This window comes from Myxocyprinus asiaticus, chromosome 25 (genome assembly GCF_019703515.2).
Source record: "Myxocyprinus asiaticus isolate MX2 ecotype Aquarium Trade chromosome 25, UBuf_Myxa_2, whole genome shotgun sequence".
Lineage (NCBI taxonomy): Eukaryota > Metazoa > Chordata > Actinopteri > Cypriniformes > Catostomidae > Myxocyprinus > Myxocyprinus asiaticus.
The window spans coordinates 21046480-21064999 of NC_059368.1; the positions used below are offsets into that span (position 1 = coordinate 21046480).

General features: G+C 39.3%; 1 protein-coding gene across 1 annotated transcript in view; it reads left to right on the forward strand.

The window, feature by feature from the left end:
- Window positions 1–18520, forward strand: part of mthfd1l (methylenetetrahydrofolate dehydrogenase (NADP+ dependent) 1 like) — a 79914-nt gene that overhangs the window by 10297 nt on the left and 51097 nt on the right. Inside the window, 4 exon segments of the mRNA XM_051654379.1 lie at window positions 1200–1336; window positions 13588–13601; window positions 13829–13903; window positions 14480–14582. Of these exon segments, the coding sequence (XP_051510339.1) occupies window positions 1200–1336; window positions 13588–13601; window positions 13829–13903; window positions 14480–14582 (329 nt within the window).

Here is an 18520-nt window from a genome sequence, read left to right on the forward strand (position 1 = left end):
CAATGAGAAATATAGTGAAACATTTGGGAGTTACTGTTAAATGCATGTGCAGAAAATTTTATGTGAATGTTTTTGTGAGTGTGTTTTTACTCTAAATCCTAGAGAGAGTGATTGCTGGGCCCAGGGATCTTATCTGCCATTGGCTCTCGAGCTCACCAGTTTGTGAAGCTTGGCTTGATCAGCTCCGATCGGGGGCCCAGGGGCTCTTTCAAGTGTGTGGGGAATGCACAGACCCCTGGCTTTATCAGTGGCCCCTTCCCCTCTCCCCTAACTCTCCTTCCTTAAGTCCAGCTCTTTGTTCTGCCTACAGACGCTGTGAAGCAGCACTACCCTCCCCACGTAGCCCACTCAATTTCTGTCAGCCACTGGCATGCCTTTACTGTGCTGCCAAAGAGCTGATCCGCACAAAGGTGCAGAGAGGGGAAAGAGGGAGGATGCTGATGGGGTTGTCAGGAGACTAAAATAGTGAGATCAGAGGGAAAAATAAAAGAGAGAAGTTGGATGTGGGAAAGACTGTGTACTAGGGATGGTTTTTGGCAACTACCTCATGATACAATACATTTTGCGATGCATAATGAGATAATAATTGGATTGTAATTTCATTGTGACAAATTCATTAGAGACAAAATGTGTCAGAGAGAGAGAGTGTAAACCCAGAGGCTTTTTCAATCTCTCTCACCAATGCACTTCAATTTTGTATTTACACTGTTTTATTGTTTCCAAAAAGACAGAAAACTAAAATTGAGAATTCGCAACAAAATCCCTTTCATATCAGTTAGACATTCAAGTTTAAGTCACATTTTAACACATTTCTCATTGTTTTAAAAAGGATGACATAACTATACAAATATTCACCCCTTTACTGTTGTCCATTACGATACCTAGAATCAGTTTGAATTTTTACTAAAAATGGATCTTTACAGTCTTATATATGTTTTAAATACAGTATATAGTTGTTTTTCCTGTTTTTATATTTTAACCTGGATTTTGCTATAAAATGGCCAAACAATGCAATTCCTCATAGAATTGTCTATATCTGCACAGAAAAATTGCAGTTTCAGTGTTTCTGCTTATTTACACAACCTATCATTAAATTAACTATTGGAAATGTTATGAATAAACAAATAAATATTTAAGGACCTGAAGTATCAACACAATCCTAAGGATGTGAATACATTTACGTTTGGGTCTGTTTTCAGTATAACTCCCACTCTTCTGGATAAGGGGAAGAGTACAGTGACCGCAGGTCTGGTCCAGGCCCTCTCCGTTCATCTCAAGCTCAACGCTTTTGCCTGCCTACGACAGCCGTCACAGGGCCCAACATTTGGAGACAAAGGTGTGTTTCTGTGTGCGATTGCTTGATACTGTACTACATGGATAACAACGTCTGCATATATGAAACATTTATAAAAATGGATAGTTCACCCAAAAATGGAAATTCTGTCATTTACACCTTTATGTTGATTCAAACCTGAATGACTTCCTTCCTTCTGTGGAATACAGAAGTTCAGGCCACTTTGGCTACGTTCACACCGCAGCTGAAAGTGGCCCAAATCGGATTTTCTGCTCAAATCCGCTTTTCGTTTTTTTTCTTTTTGTAAGGTTGTTCACATGACATTTTAAATGTAGCCCATATCAGATACTGGTCTGAACAGCCGACACTCCTGAACTGACAAGCATGTGTATAACAAACCCTGGCATGTTCATAATTTAAAAGTGAATAATGATTTAAATTACAATTAATATTGTAATTAGTCATTTTTTTGTTGATGAAACACTTAATGGCTATATATCTAATATTTTGTCAGCAAGTGATAAAGACCGTCTTGATGGATAATTTTTTTTTTACATTTACCTTTATGTTGGAATTTGATTATCGAGATCATCTAAGCTCAAGAGTGTAATATGACTTATGAGCGAAACACCAAAAAATTAAAAGACAGCAGATAAAATGGCATATATATATGTAAGGTAAGAAGAGTTATCTAATTATTTTAGATTTCCATTGATTTCGCATTTGCGTTTTAAAACAGTTTAAAAAATATTTAAACTGTGTTTTATGCACAAATGACATGAGAAGAGCACTTATAAATCTATCTCAGTATCTTTTCATGCGCACATTTTACTAAGTGTAATCCAAACGAATTGCTGAACCCAACCGTTGAAGCCTATAATTTTATTTTCTTTCCTTAAAAAATAATTGATAGCGTTAACTTGAAAAGATAAGACACGCAATTAAAAGTTTTAAACCATAACATGCCTATAAACATATGCAAATTATGAATGTTGAGTCAGATTTATGTAAAAATCACATTAAATCAAACCTGGCTGTTCACACTGAAGGCACACTGATAAAAAAATCAGATACGTATCCAATTTATTTCCACAAATAAAAGTGGCTCAGTGTGATAGGGACCAAGGCAGTCACAAGCAGAGATCACACCCGGAAGCAGGGATGGCTTTCCAAAAATATGTTTATTTTGTTGGAGGTGCAAAATGTTCAAATAAATAGTGTTAAGAGCAAATAAAAACAAGGTCATTTAAAAACAGCCTAAAAACTAGAACTGCTGGGTACTAAAGCAGTACCAACTCCCCTCGTTCAACAATGGAGGCTGGAGTCCTAGGCACTCAAGCAGTGCAAACAACTTTGCTTCTCCATGTGTTCCAAACACAATCAATCAATGAGCCATCGTGTCTAGCAGCACTAGGGGTGGCAGGCCTATATGTACCCAATTTTACTGCCACTGCAAATTGAAACGTAGCATTTCTTTTACATAAAATTAACTCTCACCTCCCCATTTTTAAACACAAAGTATCACTCAAATAAAGAACGAGATTTAAAATAAGAGTTAAAAAGTGAATAAAATACAATACGCAAAACGGATAATCAATATTTGCACATTAAAACACATTAAATAACAAAAATGAACAAAACCCCAATAAATATTTCAAAATGGTGAGTTAAAGAACATAAATCAGAATCAGAATCCGCTTTATTGCAAAGTATGCTTACACATACAAGGAATTTGTCTTGGTGACAGGAGCTTCCAGTGTACAACAATACAAAAACAATACAAAAACAGCAACAAGACATAGATAATAATAATAAAAAAATAATAATAAAAAAATAAATAAAAATGTAATAATAATAAAAATTGAATATAAAATAAAGTATATATAGAATACACAATAAGACTGTTACTGTGCCTGATGGTTCTGGTGCTCAGAGCTCTGAAGTGTCAGCCAGAAGGCAACAGTTAAAAAAGGTAGTGGGCAGGGTGAGTGGGGTCCAGAGTGATTTTTCCAGCATTTTTCCTCACTCTGGAAGTGTACAGTTCTTGAAGGGAGGGCAGGGGGCAACCAATAATCCTCTCAGCATTCCGAACTGTCCTTTGATAAAAATAAAAAAATATAAAATAGCTATACACATACTTACATACAAACACAGACACACACACATACATACATACACACATACACATACGTAGTGCAATCTAATACAAATCTGTTATCTGTTATGTACAGTGTATTTATCTTTTTTTTTTCAGAGGAATGAAATGGCAGAAGAGGTTGGATGTGTTGGATAAATATAAAAAAGACTAAACTGTGTATTGCACATAGTTAGCAGTCCAAACTGTCCTTTGTAGTCTTCTGATGTCTGATTTCGTAGCTGAACCAAACCAGACAGTTACTGAAGTGCAGAGGACAGACTCAATGACTGCTGAGTAGAACTGGATCAGCAGCGCCTTTGGCAGGTTGAACTTCCTCAACTGACAAAGGAAGTACAACCTCTGCTGGGCCTTTTTCACAATGTCAATGTGAGTCTCCCACTTCAGGTCCTGTGAGATGGTAGTGCCCAGGAACCTGAATGACTCCACTGCTGCCACAGTGCTGTTTAGAATGGTGAGGGGGGTCAGTGTTGGGGTGTTCCTCCTAAAGTCCACAACCATCTCCACCGTTTTGAGTGTGTTCAGCTCCAGGTTGTTTTGACTGCACCAGAAGGCCAGTTGTTCAATTTCCCTTCTGTATGCAGACTCATCGTCATCCTGGATGAGGCCAATGACAGTAGTGTCGTCTGCAAACTTCAGGAGCTTGACAGATGGGTCCTTGGTGGTGCAGTCATTTGTATACAGGGAGAAGTGTAGTGGGGAGTGCACACATCCCTGGGGGGCACCTCTGCTGACTGTACAGAAGCTGGAAGTGAATTTTCCCTGTCTCACTATCTGCTGGCTGTCCGTCAGAAAGCTGGTAATACACTGACAGATAGACACGGGAACAGAGAGTTGGTGTAGTTTAGTCTGGAGAATAGCTGGGATGATGGTGTTGAAAGCCAAACTGAATTCCACAAAAAGGATCCTTGCATATGTCCCTGGTCTGTTTCAGGATATGATGCAATCCCATGTTGACTGCATCATCCACAGACCTGTTTGCTCGATAAGCAAATTGATGGGGATCTAGAAAGGGTCCAGTGATGTCGTTCAGGTGGGCCAACACCAGTCTCTCAAATGATTTCATGACCACAGACATCAGGGCGATGGGTCTGTAGTCATTAAGTCCTGTGATTTTGGGTTTCTTTGGGACAGGAATGATGATTGAGCATTTGAAGCAGCATGGGACTTCACACTGCTCCAGTGATCTATTGAAGATCAGTGTGAAGATGGGGGCCAGCTGGTTAGCACAGGATTTTAGACAAGCGGCTGAAACACCGTCTGGGCCCTGTGCTTTCCTGCACATCTCTTCTTCACAGATCTTAAGTGCAGGTTGAGTAACAGGAGGGGGGAGGAGGGGGGTTGCAGGCGGTGTTGATGTTTGTGTGAAGTGAAGGTCAGAGCGGGTGTGGGGTGTGAGACTGGTCCTTTCAAATCTACAGTAGAACACATTCAAGTCATCAGCCAGTTGTTGGTTCCCTACAGTGTTGGGGGCAGGAGTCCTGTAGTTAGTAAGTTGTTTCAGGCCACTCCACACTGATGCAGGGTCATTAGCTGAAAACTTGGTTTTCAATTTATCATAATAGTTTCTTTTAGCCACTCTGATTTCCTTATTCAGTGTGTTCCTGGCCTGATTGTACAAGACTTTATCCCCACCTCTGTAAGCATCCTCTTTGGCCTGATGGAGCTGCCTGAGTTCTGCTGTAAACCACGGTTTGTTGTTTTATGTTAAATAAGTCCTAGTAGGAATGCACATATCCTCACAGAAACTGATATATGATGTTACAGTATCTGTGAGCTCGTCCAGATTGGTGTCTGCAGTCTCAAAAACACTCCAATCATTGCAGTCAAAGCAGGCTTGTAGTTCCAGCTCTGCTTCATTGGTCCATTGCTTTACAGTCTTTACTACAGGTTTAACAGATTTTAGTTTCTGCCTGTAGGCTGGAAGAAGATGAACCAGACAATGATCAGAGAGTCCCAAAGCTGCTCTAGGGAAAGAGCGATATGCATCTGAATGCAGTGGATGTTCTTTTAACCCTGTAGACCTGAATGGATGGAAACACACCAGTTTAAATTAAGTTTAGGTTCTCCAATCAACAAATGTTGCTTGTATACATTTTTATTTTAGTATTGTTCATATTTTTGTCACATTTGTCACATTTTCCTGGGATTTCTGTTGTGGTCATTGAGTAGTTATTGTAGTCTCTTTCGTCAGCATCTAAGATAAATTAGACTTGTCCATCAAACATCCACAGACATCCACTTTTCTAGGTCACTGATATGACTGGAGTAGTCATCCCATGATGACATCATGTACATCAATGTAAGATATATCATTTTAAAAAGTCAGAAGTACTATTCATTTAAAAAGTCAGAATTACTATTAAAATCCCTTATCGTTGTGGTGATGAGTTTTAGAATAGATTAGTGTCACTGAATGGCTGGATGTCTGAGCGGTGTCTGGAGAATAGCATAGGATTTATAGACAATTGGAAGAGTTTTTGGGGTAGACCTGACCTGCTAAAGAGAGACAGACTCCATCCCTCAAGGGAAGGTGCTACTCTCCTCTCTTGTAATTTGGCTCATAGTCTTAATAATGATAGTATTTGACTAACTGGGGCCTAGGTCAGGAAGTAGACAAACTGGTTAATCAAAATGTCTGCTAGCTGCCTTGAGACGTCACACAGGTCACATAAACTACAACACATAGAGACTGTATCACCTAGATATCATATAGAGACTGTGTCTGTTCCCCGAACTACCAAACACAAAACTCTTAAAAATTATTTAGAAAAAATTTGATTAAGGTCAAACTTACATCATGATGGTGCCACAGATGGCCGCCTCGGTGTGGAGCACTTCTATTGTTTTGTTATTTTTGTTTGTTTTTCCTGTGTTTAGTAATCTTTTTTCCAGTCAGTTTTACCAGAGACGAACTGTTGAACATTCGACAGCTTATACCAGACAGTCTTTTCCCGGTTTTTGAATATTCAGACGTTTTGCTGGACATTTTATTCAGAGGCGCAGCTGTGTTGTTTAAACGCGCTATGAGACACAGGTGAGGGAGATGAGCCAATGCGCTGGTCAAACTCTCGTCTTTCGAACAGCGCTGCCGAACATTCATCTTGCGAATCTCCACTCTCTTCCTAACAAAACAGATGAACTACATCTCCTCACCTGCACAAACAAGTACTTTTCAACCTCTGCTGCCTTGTGCTTCACAGAAACCTGGCTGAGTGAAGCCATTCCGGACAGCACATTACATCTGCCGGGCTTTCAGCTGTTCAGAGCGGATCGCATCACGGAGATAACGGGAAAAACATGCTTTTACATCAATGAAGTTGGTGTACAGATGTAACAACGTTAAAGAGGATGTGCTGTCCTAATTTGGAAGTGCTCTTTATTAACTGTAAGCCTTTCTACTCGCTGCAGGAGTTTTCCTCGTTTATTCTGGTGTGTGTATATCGTGCCAAATGCGTGTTTGAATGCGGCACTGCAACATCTGGCTGATCAAATCACAGACATGGAAAAACAATACCCGGACTCAGTTATTATTATTATTGGGGATTTTAACAAAGCAAATCTCACACGTGACCTGCCCAAATACAAACAGCACATTACATGCCCCACCAGTGACAGGAACATACTGGATCATTGCTACACAACAATAAAGGATGCATATCGCTCTGTCCCTGGAGCAGCTTTGGAACTCTCTGATCACTGTCTGGTTCATCTTCTTCCAACCTACAGGCAGAAATTAAAATCAACCAAGCCAGTAGTAAGGACTGTAAAGAGATGGACCAATGAAGTAGAGCTGGAACTACAAGCCTGCTTCGATTGCACGGATTGGAGTGTTTTTGTGGCTGCAGCCACAGACCTGGACGAGCTCACAGATACTGTTACATCATATATCGGTTTCTGTGAGGATATGTGTATTCCTACTAGGACTTATTTAAAGTTCAACAACGACAAACCGTGGTTTACAGCAGAACTCAGGCAGCTTCGTCGGGCCAAAGAGGATGCTTACAGAGGTGGGGATAAAGTCTTGTACAATCAGGCCAGGAACACACTGAATAAGGAAATCAGAGTGACTAAAAAAAGATACTCTGAGAAGCTGAAAACCAAGTTTTCAGCTAACGACCCTGCATCAGTGTGGAGTGGCATGAAACAACTCACAAATTACAGGACTCCTACCCCCAACCCTGTGGTGGACCAACAACTGGCTGACAACCTGAATGTGTTCTACTGCAGATTTGAAAGGCCCAATCTCACACCCCACACCCAATCTGATCTTCACTTCACACAAACACCATCACCTCCTGCAACCCCCTCCTCCCCCCTCCTGCTACTCAACCTGCACTTAAGATCTGTGAAGATGATGTGAGCCGCGTCTTTCGGAAACAAAAGACGAGGAAAGCTTCAGGCCCAGATGGCGTCTCACCAGCGTGTCTTCGATCCTGTGCTAACCAACTGGCCCCTATCTTCACATAGATTTTCAAGAGATCACTGGAGCAGTGTGAAGTCCCATGCGGCTTCAAACGCTCAATCATTATTCCTGTCCCAAATAAACCAAAAATCACAGGACTTATTGACTACAGACCTGTCACCCTGACGTCTGTGGTCATGAAATCATTTGAGAGACTGGTGTTGACCCACCTGAAGAACATCACTGGACCCTTTTTAGATCCCCTTCAATTTGCTTATCGAGCAAACAGGTCTGTGGATGATGCAGTCAACATGGGATTGCATCATATCCTGCAACATCTGGACAGACCAGGGACATATGCAAGGATCCTTTTTGTGGACTTCAGTTCGGCTTTCAACACCATCATCCCAGCTATTCTCCGGATTAACTACACCAAATCCCTGGTCCCATGTCTATCTGTCAGTGGATTACCAGCTTTCTGACGGACAGGCAGCAACTAGTGAGACAGGGGAAATTCACTTCCAGCACCTGTACAATCAGCACAGGTGCCCCCCAGGGATATGTGCTCTCCCCACTACACTTCTCCCTGTATAAAAATGACTGCACCACCAAGGATCCCTCTGTCAAGCTCCTGAAGTTTGCAGATGACACTACTGTCATTGGCCTCATCCAGGATGACGATGAGTCTGCATACAGAAGGGAAGTTGAACAGCTGGCTGTCTGGTGCAGTCAAAACAACCTGGAACTGAACACGCTCAAAACGGTGGAGACGATTGTGAGCACCCCAACACTGACCCCCCTCATCATTCTAAGCAGCACTGTGGCAGCAGTGGAGTCATTCAGGTTCCTGGGCACTACCATCTCACAGGACCTGAAGTGGGAGACACACATTGACTCCATTGTGAAAAAGGCCCAGCAGAGGTTGTACTTCCTTCGCCAGTTGAGGAAGTTCAACCTGCCACAGGCGCTGCTGATACAGTTCTACTCAGCAGTCATTGAGTCTGTCCTCTGCACTTCAGTAACTGTCTGGTTTGGTTCAGCTACGAAATCAGACATCAGAAGACTACAAAGGACAGTTTGGACTGCTAACTATGTGCAATACACAGTTTAGTCTTTTTTATATTTATCCAACACATCCAACCTCTTCTGCCATTTCATTCCTCTGAAAAAAAAAAAAGATAAATACACTGTACATAACAGATAACAGATTTGTATTAGATTGCACTACGTATGTGTATGTGTGTATGTATGTATGTGTGTGTGTCTGTGTTTGTATGTAAGTATGTGTATAGCTATTTTTTATTTTTTTATTATTATCTATGTCTTGCTGCTGTTTTTGTATTGTTTTTGTATTGTTGTACACTGGAAGCTCCTGTCACCAAGACAAATTCCTTGTATGTGTAAGCATACTTGGTAATAAAGCTGATTCTGATTCTGATTCTGAGCTTGAGAAAAAAATAAAATAATTTAAGATAAACATCATATAAAGGTAGGGCTACTAAACATTAGATCTCTTTCTACCAAAGCACTAATTGTAAATTAAATTATTACAGATCATAGTTTGGATGCGCTCTGTTTGACTGAAACTTTGCTTTACCCGGATGAATATATTAGTTTAAATGAATCTACTCCTTCAAATTATTGTTATAAACTTGAGCCTCGGCGTGCTCAACAAGCCACATGATAAGATGTGCGGATTGACGGTCTCAGATGCGGAGGCAGCTGAGATTCGTCCTCCGCCACCCGGATTGAGGTGAGTCACTACGCTACCATGAGGATTTAGAGCGCATTGGGAATTGGGCATTCCAAATTAGGGAGAAAACGGGATAAAAAAAATAAAATAAAAAAATTGCTCCAGTATATAGATCACCCGAGCCTTACTCTGGTTTCCTTGGTGAATATGCAAATTTTCTATCTGATCTAGTAGTTAATGTACATGGAGCTATAATTGTTGGTGACTTCCACATTCACATAGATAATGAAAATGACACATTGGGATTAGCATTTATTGATATTCTCATCTCTCTTGGAGTCAGACAAAATGTGACAGGACCAACTCATCACCATAATCATACGCTAGATTTAATTCTGTCAAATGGAGTTGATGTTGGTACTATAGAAATTCTACCGCAGAGCGATGACATCTCAGATCATTACCTCGTCTCATTACCTCATTTGTTGTAATCAGCTAATGTCACTCAATCTACACCATGCTATCATTCAGGTAGAACTATTCTTTCAACCACTAAATATAGCTTAAATAATAATCTTCCAGAATTGTCTCACATACTCAGTAAACCACAAAGTCTAGAAGAACTTGATGAAAATATAAATACAGTCTTCTCTAGCACTCTTGATAGTGTCGCCCCCCTTCCATTAAAGAAAATTAAAGAAAAAAGCATTGCACCATGGTACAATGATCACACTCATGCTCTCAAGAGAGCAGCTTGGAAAATGGAGCGCAAGTGGAAGAATACAAAATTAGAGGTATTTCGTGGTGCATGGAAGGATAGTTTCTGTAGCTACAGACAGGCACTAAAAGCTGCCAGGTCAACATATTTTAACAAACTCACAGAAAATTATCACAACAATCCTAGGTGTTTATTCAGTACTGTGGCTAAATTGTTTAGGAATAAAGCATCGACTGAACCAGATATTCTGTCGCAGCACAATAGTAATGACTTCATAAATTTCTTTACTGATAAAATTGAAATAATCAGAAATAAAATTGGAACTATGCAATTAACTGTCACAGCACCTCAGAAAACAGTGTCGCATAATTTTGCTCACAAGCAACTTCCTTCGCTGTCATAAGTCATGAAGAGCTAACAAAACTTATCAAAAAATCAAAAGCCACTACATGTATGTTAGATCCAATACCAACTAAGCTCTTAAAAGAAGTATTCCCAGTAATCTCAGAACCTCTTCTTAATATTATTAACTCCTTGTTATCCTTAGGACATGTCCCAAGAAACTTTAAAATGGCAGTTATCAAACCGCTTATTAAGAAGCCACAGCTTGATCCTAGAGAATTGGCTAATTACAGACCGATTTCAAATCTACCATTTATGTCGAAAATACTAGAAAAGGCAGTGTCCTCCCAACTATGTTCATTTCTACAGAGAAATGGAATATATGAACAATTTCAGTCAGGATTTAGGCCCCATAACTGTACAGAGACTGCACTTATCAGAGTTTCAAATGACTTGCTCTTATCATCTGATTGCAGCTGCATTTCTCTTCTAGTGCTTTTAGATCTTAGTGCTGCCTTCGACATGATAGATCACAACATTCTCTTGAATAGGCTGGAGAATTATGTTTGCATTAGTAGACTTGCATTAGCATGGTTTAGGTCCTATTCATCAGACTGCTACCACTTTGTATGTGTAAACAAGGAATTGTCAAATCAAACAAAAGTTTAGTATGGAGTGCCACAGGGATCAGTTTTGGGACCTCTGCTTTTCTCCTTATACATGCTTCCCATGGAGGATATTATCAGGAATCATGGAATAAGTTTCCACTGTTATGCCAGCGATACCCAACTTTATATTTCTTCTAAACCCAATGAAAATTCACAATTCTCCAAATTAGTTTATCAATGAAATCAAAGATTGGATGGCCATAAATTTCCTTCTACTCAATTCCGACAAAACAGAGGTACTAATAATTGGATCAAAAACCTCTAAAAATAAGCCACTAAAATAGAATTTGACTCTCGATGGATGTACTGTTACATCGTCTTCTTCTGCAAAGAACTTAGGTGTTATATTTGATACCAATCTGTCCTTTGAAAATCAAATTTCCAATGTTTGTAGGACAGCATTCTTCCACCTGAGAAATATTGCTAAATTACGACACGTGCTTTCTGTTGCTGATGCCAAAACTTTAATTCATGCATTCATGACCTTAAAACAAGATTATTGTAATGCATTACTGGGAGGATGTCCAGCAACTCCAATAAATAACCTTCAGTGGGTTCAAAATGCAGCTGCCAGAGTGCTGACTAGAACCAAGAAATATGATCATATTAGCCCAATTTTATCGTTGTTACATTGGCTACCTGTTAAATTTTGTATTAATTTTAAAATTCTGTTAACTACATACAAAGCTTTGAATGGTCTAGCTCCACAGTACTTAAATGACCTTCTGACACGCTATATTCCGTCACGTTCATTATGATCACAAAATTCTAGCTTGTTAATAATTACAAGAATATCAAAATCCTGAAAAGGAGGTAGATCCTTTTCATATTAGGCTCCTAAACTATGGAATAGTCTTCCTAACACTGTTCGGGATGCAGACACACTCACTCAGTTTAAGTCTAGACTAAAGACTCATCTATTTAGCCAGGCATACACCTAATTTATCCATCAACTCACAGTTAGGCTGCTTTAGTTAGGAACCAGAAACATCCATCATGATCTATAACTCTGCATAAAACTGAATGGCATCTACGCTAATATTATTCTATTTGTTTCCATGTTTCATATCCCGAGGATAACAGAGCCTGCCAGATCCACCTTCGTTCCTGCTTGGTGTTGGACTCCACTGCTACGTGTCCCTGAGAGATGACGACAAACTACAGCCGGTGCTAGCCAGACATCACTTCAGTTTTTGACTTCAGAGGATGAACTGATGCCAACTCCAACTGTAAGACATCGGATACTTCATATGCCACTGCCTGGACTTTGGACATAGGATGGACCCCACCGAACCTCACCGAAATGACCTGCAGGTTGAACTGCGATGCACCTCATCATTTATCTCTGCCTGCATCACCTTTGTCTATTGATGGACTACACTCTTGAAATGGAATACATAGACTATCATTTAATTGCCAACAAAAGCCTTCATCAGCTAACTAACAAAGGACAATGCATCTATGTGAACTTCTGCAGTTAATCCAGGATGGACTTCAAAGACATTAGTCATTAATCTTAAAGATCATAAAATATATTTGCTTTTTATTATTAAAACACTGGAACTTAATGCTTACTTAATTTACAAATTTAACCATGACTTGCACTGCACACAAATAACTAATATTGGCATTATATTCATGTTGTTTAGCCAGAGAGGAACTGGCCCCCACAGTGAGCCTGATTTCTCCCAAGGTTATTTTTCTCCATTAACCAACATCTTGTGGAGTTTTGTGTTCCTTGCCCCAGTCGCCTTCAGCTTGCTCACTGAGGATCAAAATACAATTATTATTTAATTATTTAATTTCTATACACATTTTACAATCATATTTAATCAAAATACACAATGATCACTGTAAGATATTAAAGATATTACAGTTTCATTTTTTATTTTTATGCATGATTTCCTTTAAAGCTTCTTTGAAATGATGTATGTTGTGAAAAGCACTATACAAATAAAAATGACTTGACTTGACTTGACCATTAATTCCTTTATGTCAAACTTTCTTAATGAGGAAAATGAGTGCGCCTATAAGTTGTATTTTACCCTGAACATTCCTCAAATGCTTGCAGAGTAATTGCTCATTATAGTGATATTTTCATCTGCTGCCTAGCTCACACAATGTAACAGGACAAAACAACATTTGTCTTTTGCCATAGACCAGGGGCTGGATTCATGAATGTCTCAAGAAAAAAATTAAGAAAGTTTTTAGGACAGACAAGAAGTTTCTAAGAATGTTCCTAATTGCAATATAATATGTATAAATATATGGATATTCTTAAAAAGTACAAATCGTAACTTTTTTCCTTGCAGCACTTCGTGTCCAAGTTAGAAAGTAAGAGGAAAATAATAGTTAATAATTTTATTCTTAAGAATATTTTGTGAAGTCAGACCCAGCAGGGGAATCACTGGCATGCGAATGATAGTGAAAGAGTATTTATTTTTAGTTGTTTAGTCCTCCTCACAGTCACTGCACATATTCACACGTTTGTCACTTTCTTATGCTTTAAGACTTAAGACTTAAGACAATTTTTGCATTTTCTGTACCTTATAGGCCCTGTACAACAGGCTAGTGCCATCTGTCAATGGTGTGAGATGCTTCTCTCCTATACAGCTGTCTCGCCTACAGGTGAGTCTGTGAACTTAGCCCTGTCTTAAGTTCTGAGTGCCTCTGGAGTTGTAGTCAACGAAATAAGGGCGCAATACATCAGCTAACCAACAGGCGTCCCCATGAAGCTATTGTGAAACCCGATTCTTTATTATGAGGCAGTCACAGCAAGTCTCAGATGTTCATAAGTTACAATGTTTTTCTTTTTAAGTAAACCAGTCAAGTGTTGTGTTATGTTTGCTGCTATACAGATAAGCTGAGATCATCTAACACAAAAACTGTTTATGTTTGCTCAGGGACAGCTTGGATTGAGTTGCATTCGGAGAGGCAAAGCTGATAATTTTAAGGAGTTGAATGGGAGAGACAGCCAAAGATTTACAGAGTAGGCCTAATATAATTAAATGACCATCTGAAAGGCATTTATGACCATGCAGGGAAAATCTCCTGAATTGTTTATCTAAGTCAAGGCCAAGTGCTTTAATAGGTTTTTTAATAGGTTTTAATCAGTAAATTTGATGTGAATTATCTGATGGTTTTGGAAATGTTTATCGGCGTATTAATCAATGCCCTTGGGTTTTTCTCACCCTTTTTTCTCAGCATCTTGGGATAAACATATCTGACCCCAATGACCTCACACCACAAGAGGTCAGCTCATTTGTCCGTCTTGACCTTGACCCTGCAAAGGTCACATGGCAGAGAGGTAGGTTGTGCATTATGAATTGCTTTACTGTTGTTCAGATGAGAACTGGTTTGCCTCTGCATCCCTTTATACCTGGTTGGTCACAGATGGCTTTAGATTACGCATAGTGTTGAGAGATTGTGGTTCAGGTTGAATATAATGCATAAGATACTACTTGGGCATCATACTGAGGATGAAGCATACTAAATATCTCAACAGCCCCGTTCACACCAGCTTTATGTCCAAAATCGCATACTCTCAGAAAATGTTCTGCATTTGGTAAAGAACACCCTTCTCAGCCGGTAAAAAGTATGTTCTTCAGGTATACACTGCAGGTGAGTTATTAATGCATATCAGACTAAGAATGCACCAATCCGATACTGTCTGTTAGTCATGTTCGTTACAGTCAAGCTCCAAAAACAAGATAAAAGAACATTAAAAACACTATTAATGTAGTTCATATGACTCGTGCATTTTATTCAAAGCCACTTTAAGATGTGCGATAGCTCTGTGAGTCGCAAAAGGTTATATTTAATAAGTAAATATATAGTATGCACACCCAGTTAATGGCGCTGCTCTGTTGGCACACACACACACACACACACCACGTAAGCCGCTAGAAACTCGCGGCTATTTTTAGCCTTCACGCGGTGTGCAATATTTGAGCGCTACTCACTAACATATCAGATGTAGATGCTCAATAGTTTGGTTCACTTATAATAAGCATTTAGAATGGCACCGAAGGAGCAGTTTACCAGAATTATAATAAAAAGTGAAAAGTTTACTACTGTAAACTTTTCTACAAACAGTAGAAAAAACCTTGGGAGTTCAGAATGTCAAAATAAAGCCAGAGGGTTTTAAAGTTAAAGGTGCATGATTGAAATATGTTACTGTTGTATTTAAAATTCTAAAAGTCAATAGTAATAATAATTAATTTTTATTATTATCATTATTATTTGTTTACAAATCATAACAATATAAAAGTTGAATGGGTTCCAAAAAATTATTGTGTGAATGAAAAGTGAGCTGATATCTTACAACTACATTGAACAAAAAAGAGATCGGAATCCTTTAAAGTCCAGATACAAGTTGAAAATGTTTTGCCCCAAAAAAAAAAAAAAAAAAAAAAAAAAAAAAAAAGGCTTCTTTTCTACTGATGACTTATACTGGAATTACTGTTAATTTTGCTGCTACATTATCCAGTATACTGTACTAGTTAACAATTTAGTTTCTCTTATTAAGCTATACCTTTCTATTGAAATTATGTGTAGTTAAAGGTTTGTGTTTCTTTACATATTAAAGAGCACGCCCAATTAGTTCCACACAATAATGTAAAGATATTCTAAACTGATTATGCAAAAAACAACAACACTGGTATTGGATCGGGATCGATATCAGCCGATACTGATATTTCGGAAGAGAAAAAGTGGTATCTGTACATCCCTATACCAGATATACTTTCCAACTGTCACTAGACCCTCATAAAGTTCCTTCACTGTGAAAAAAGACTGTTATCACACCTGTCCCAAAAAAAACACTGCCCTGCTGTCAACAGTGACTACAGACCAGTGGCTTTAACCTCTGTTTTTATGAAATGCTTGGAGAAATGTATTGTGTCCAAGCTGAGGACTGAAATACATTCAATGTTAGATCCATTTCAGTTTGCATATAAGGAACACTGTGGTACTGATAATGTTATCAATACTGTTACTCACCTGACTCTTAAACATTTGGAAAACTCTAAAGCTTACGCACATCTGCTCTTTGTTGATTTTAGCTGGGCTTTTAGCAACCTTCAGCCACACTTACTGCTTGGGATATGTAAAAATATGAGTGTCAACCCTTTTATTAGGGCCCAAGCACTGAAAGTGCGAAGACCCTATTGATATTCTAAGGATTATTAGGGCCCAAGCACTGAAAGTGCAGAGGCACTATTGTTCTTCTAAGGATTATTATTATTATTATTATTATTATTATTATTATTATTATTAGGGCCCAAACACTGAAAGTATGGATGCCCTATTGTTCTTCTAAGGATTATTATTATTGTTATTATTATTATTAGGGCCCAAGCACTGAAAGTGCGGAGACCCTATTGTTCTTGGCTCTGTAGCACCCCCATTTTCACCTACAGTCACCAAAACTGGTATATATATATATATATATAGTTCTCATAAAGCCAAACAACTTTCTTACTCACAGTCATTAGCTCCACCCAATAGGAAGTCGGCCATTTTTGATTTTTTGAAAATTGCAGGCTCTGAACTTTAAAATACTCCTCCTAGTGGATTCATGTGACAAGGGCTGAAGCGATTAGTTGACGTTATCGACAACGTCAACAATAATAAAATGAAAGTTTCATTGTCAAATAGTCATTTGATCTCATTTAATGTAACATTAGATCACATTAAACGCTAATGATGATGTGAGAGAGCAGCACTGCAGTTCGCACCTGACTGTGAAGAGGAGGAATTACACAGCTCACAGTCCAGATGCACTCTAAACTTTCCAAACAGTCTCAGGTGATGTAGATCGCAAAGTATGAGGGACTTATAATGCAAAAATACAAAATAAGTAAATACAGAAGCACTCTCGTTGTGGAATAAGTGGAGCTGGAGCTGCCGCTCCGCTGAAGCAAAACTTGCGTGTCGAGCGTCTTCAAAGGAAACACCCCGGAGAAACATCTTAAATGCAGTTATATTTAATGTGTTGTAGCTTTATTAAAGTTCAAATAATATGGAAGCAGAACATGTAAATAACTACAAACTCCGAAAATGGCATTTCTCTGTGCGGCCAGCACCTCTTCTATGAGTTGCACGAACGTCCCAGTCTAAGGGGGAGAGATTGAAACTGCACCCGGCTGAGGCACACTCTGTCAAGGGGACGCTCGTCCCTCGAGCGCGTGCGCTTGCTGCAGCTAGATTATAACATGATGGCTCCCGACTTATTGAATCATAATACACTGGCGGCCAAAAGTTTGGAATTGTTTCCAGAATTTTGCTGTTTCAGAAGGAAATTGGTACTTATTTCACCAAAGTGGCTTTCAACTGATCACAAAGTATAGTCAGGACATTACTGATGTAAAAAACAGCACCATCACTATTTGAAAAAAGTAATTTTTTATCAAATCTAGACAGGCCCCATTTCCAGCAGCCATCACTTCAATACCTTATCCTTGAGTAATCATGCTAAATTGCCAATTTGGTACTAGAACATCACTTGTCATTATATCAAACACAGTTCAAAGCTATTTGGTTTGTTAAATGAAGCTTAACATTGTGTTTGTTTTTGAGTTGCCACAGTATGCAATAGACTGGAATGTCATAAGGTCAATATTAGATCTACGACTCAAGATGGCGCCGAGTATGGCTGCTGCGTTGCGAGCTCCGACACAACATAGCAATGTTTTGTTTGTTTTGTTCACAATTCTTATGTTTTTTGTCTTGGATGTTGTCTGCCTTATTGTCTACGACAGACAAACACTTTTGGACATTGGTTCAGCAATCTCACACCGAAAACCGGACTTCACATTCCTCAATGCCGACCTGCTGTTTACAAACACGCAAGCGGAGCCCTTTGTCTGGGCAGCACGGCCGCGGAAACGCAGGAGGAAAAGGGGAAACAGAGCCGGCGTTCTCATCAGAGTAAGACGCCGCGCAAATCGACCCCCACTACCCACTATTCTACTGGCAAATGTTCAGTCTCTGGATAACAAGCTCTGCGAGCTGAAAGCGCGGATCTCTTTCCAACGAGAGACGAGGGACTGCTGCATTATCTGCCTAACAGAAACTTGGATGTCTGCGGAGATTCCAGACTCAGCCATTGAACCCGCGGGGTTCTCCGTGCACCGAGCGGACAGAGCGAAAGACCTCTCAGGTAAAACTAGAGGAGGTGGTGTATGTTTTATGATCAACAAATCCTGGTGTGATCAGAGGAACGTACATTCCATCAAGTCTTTC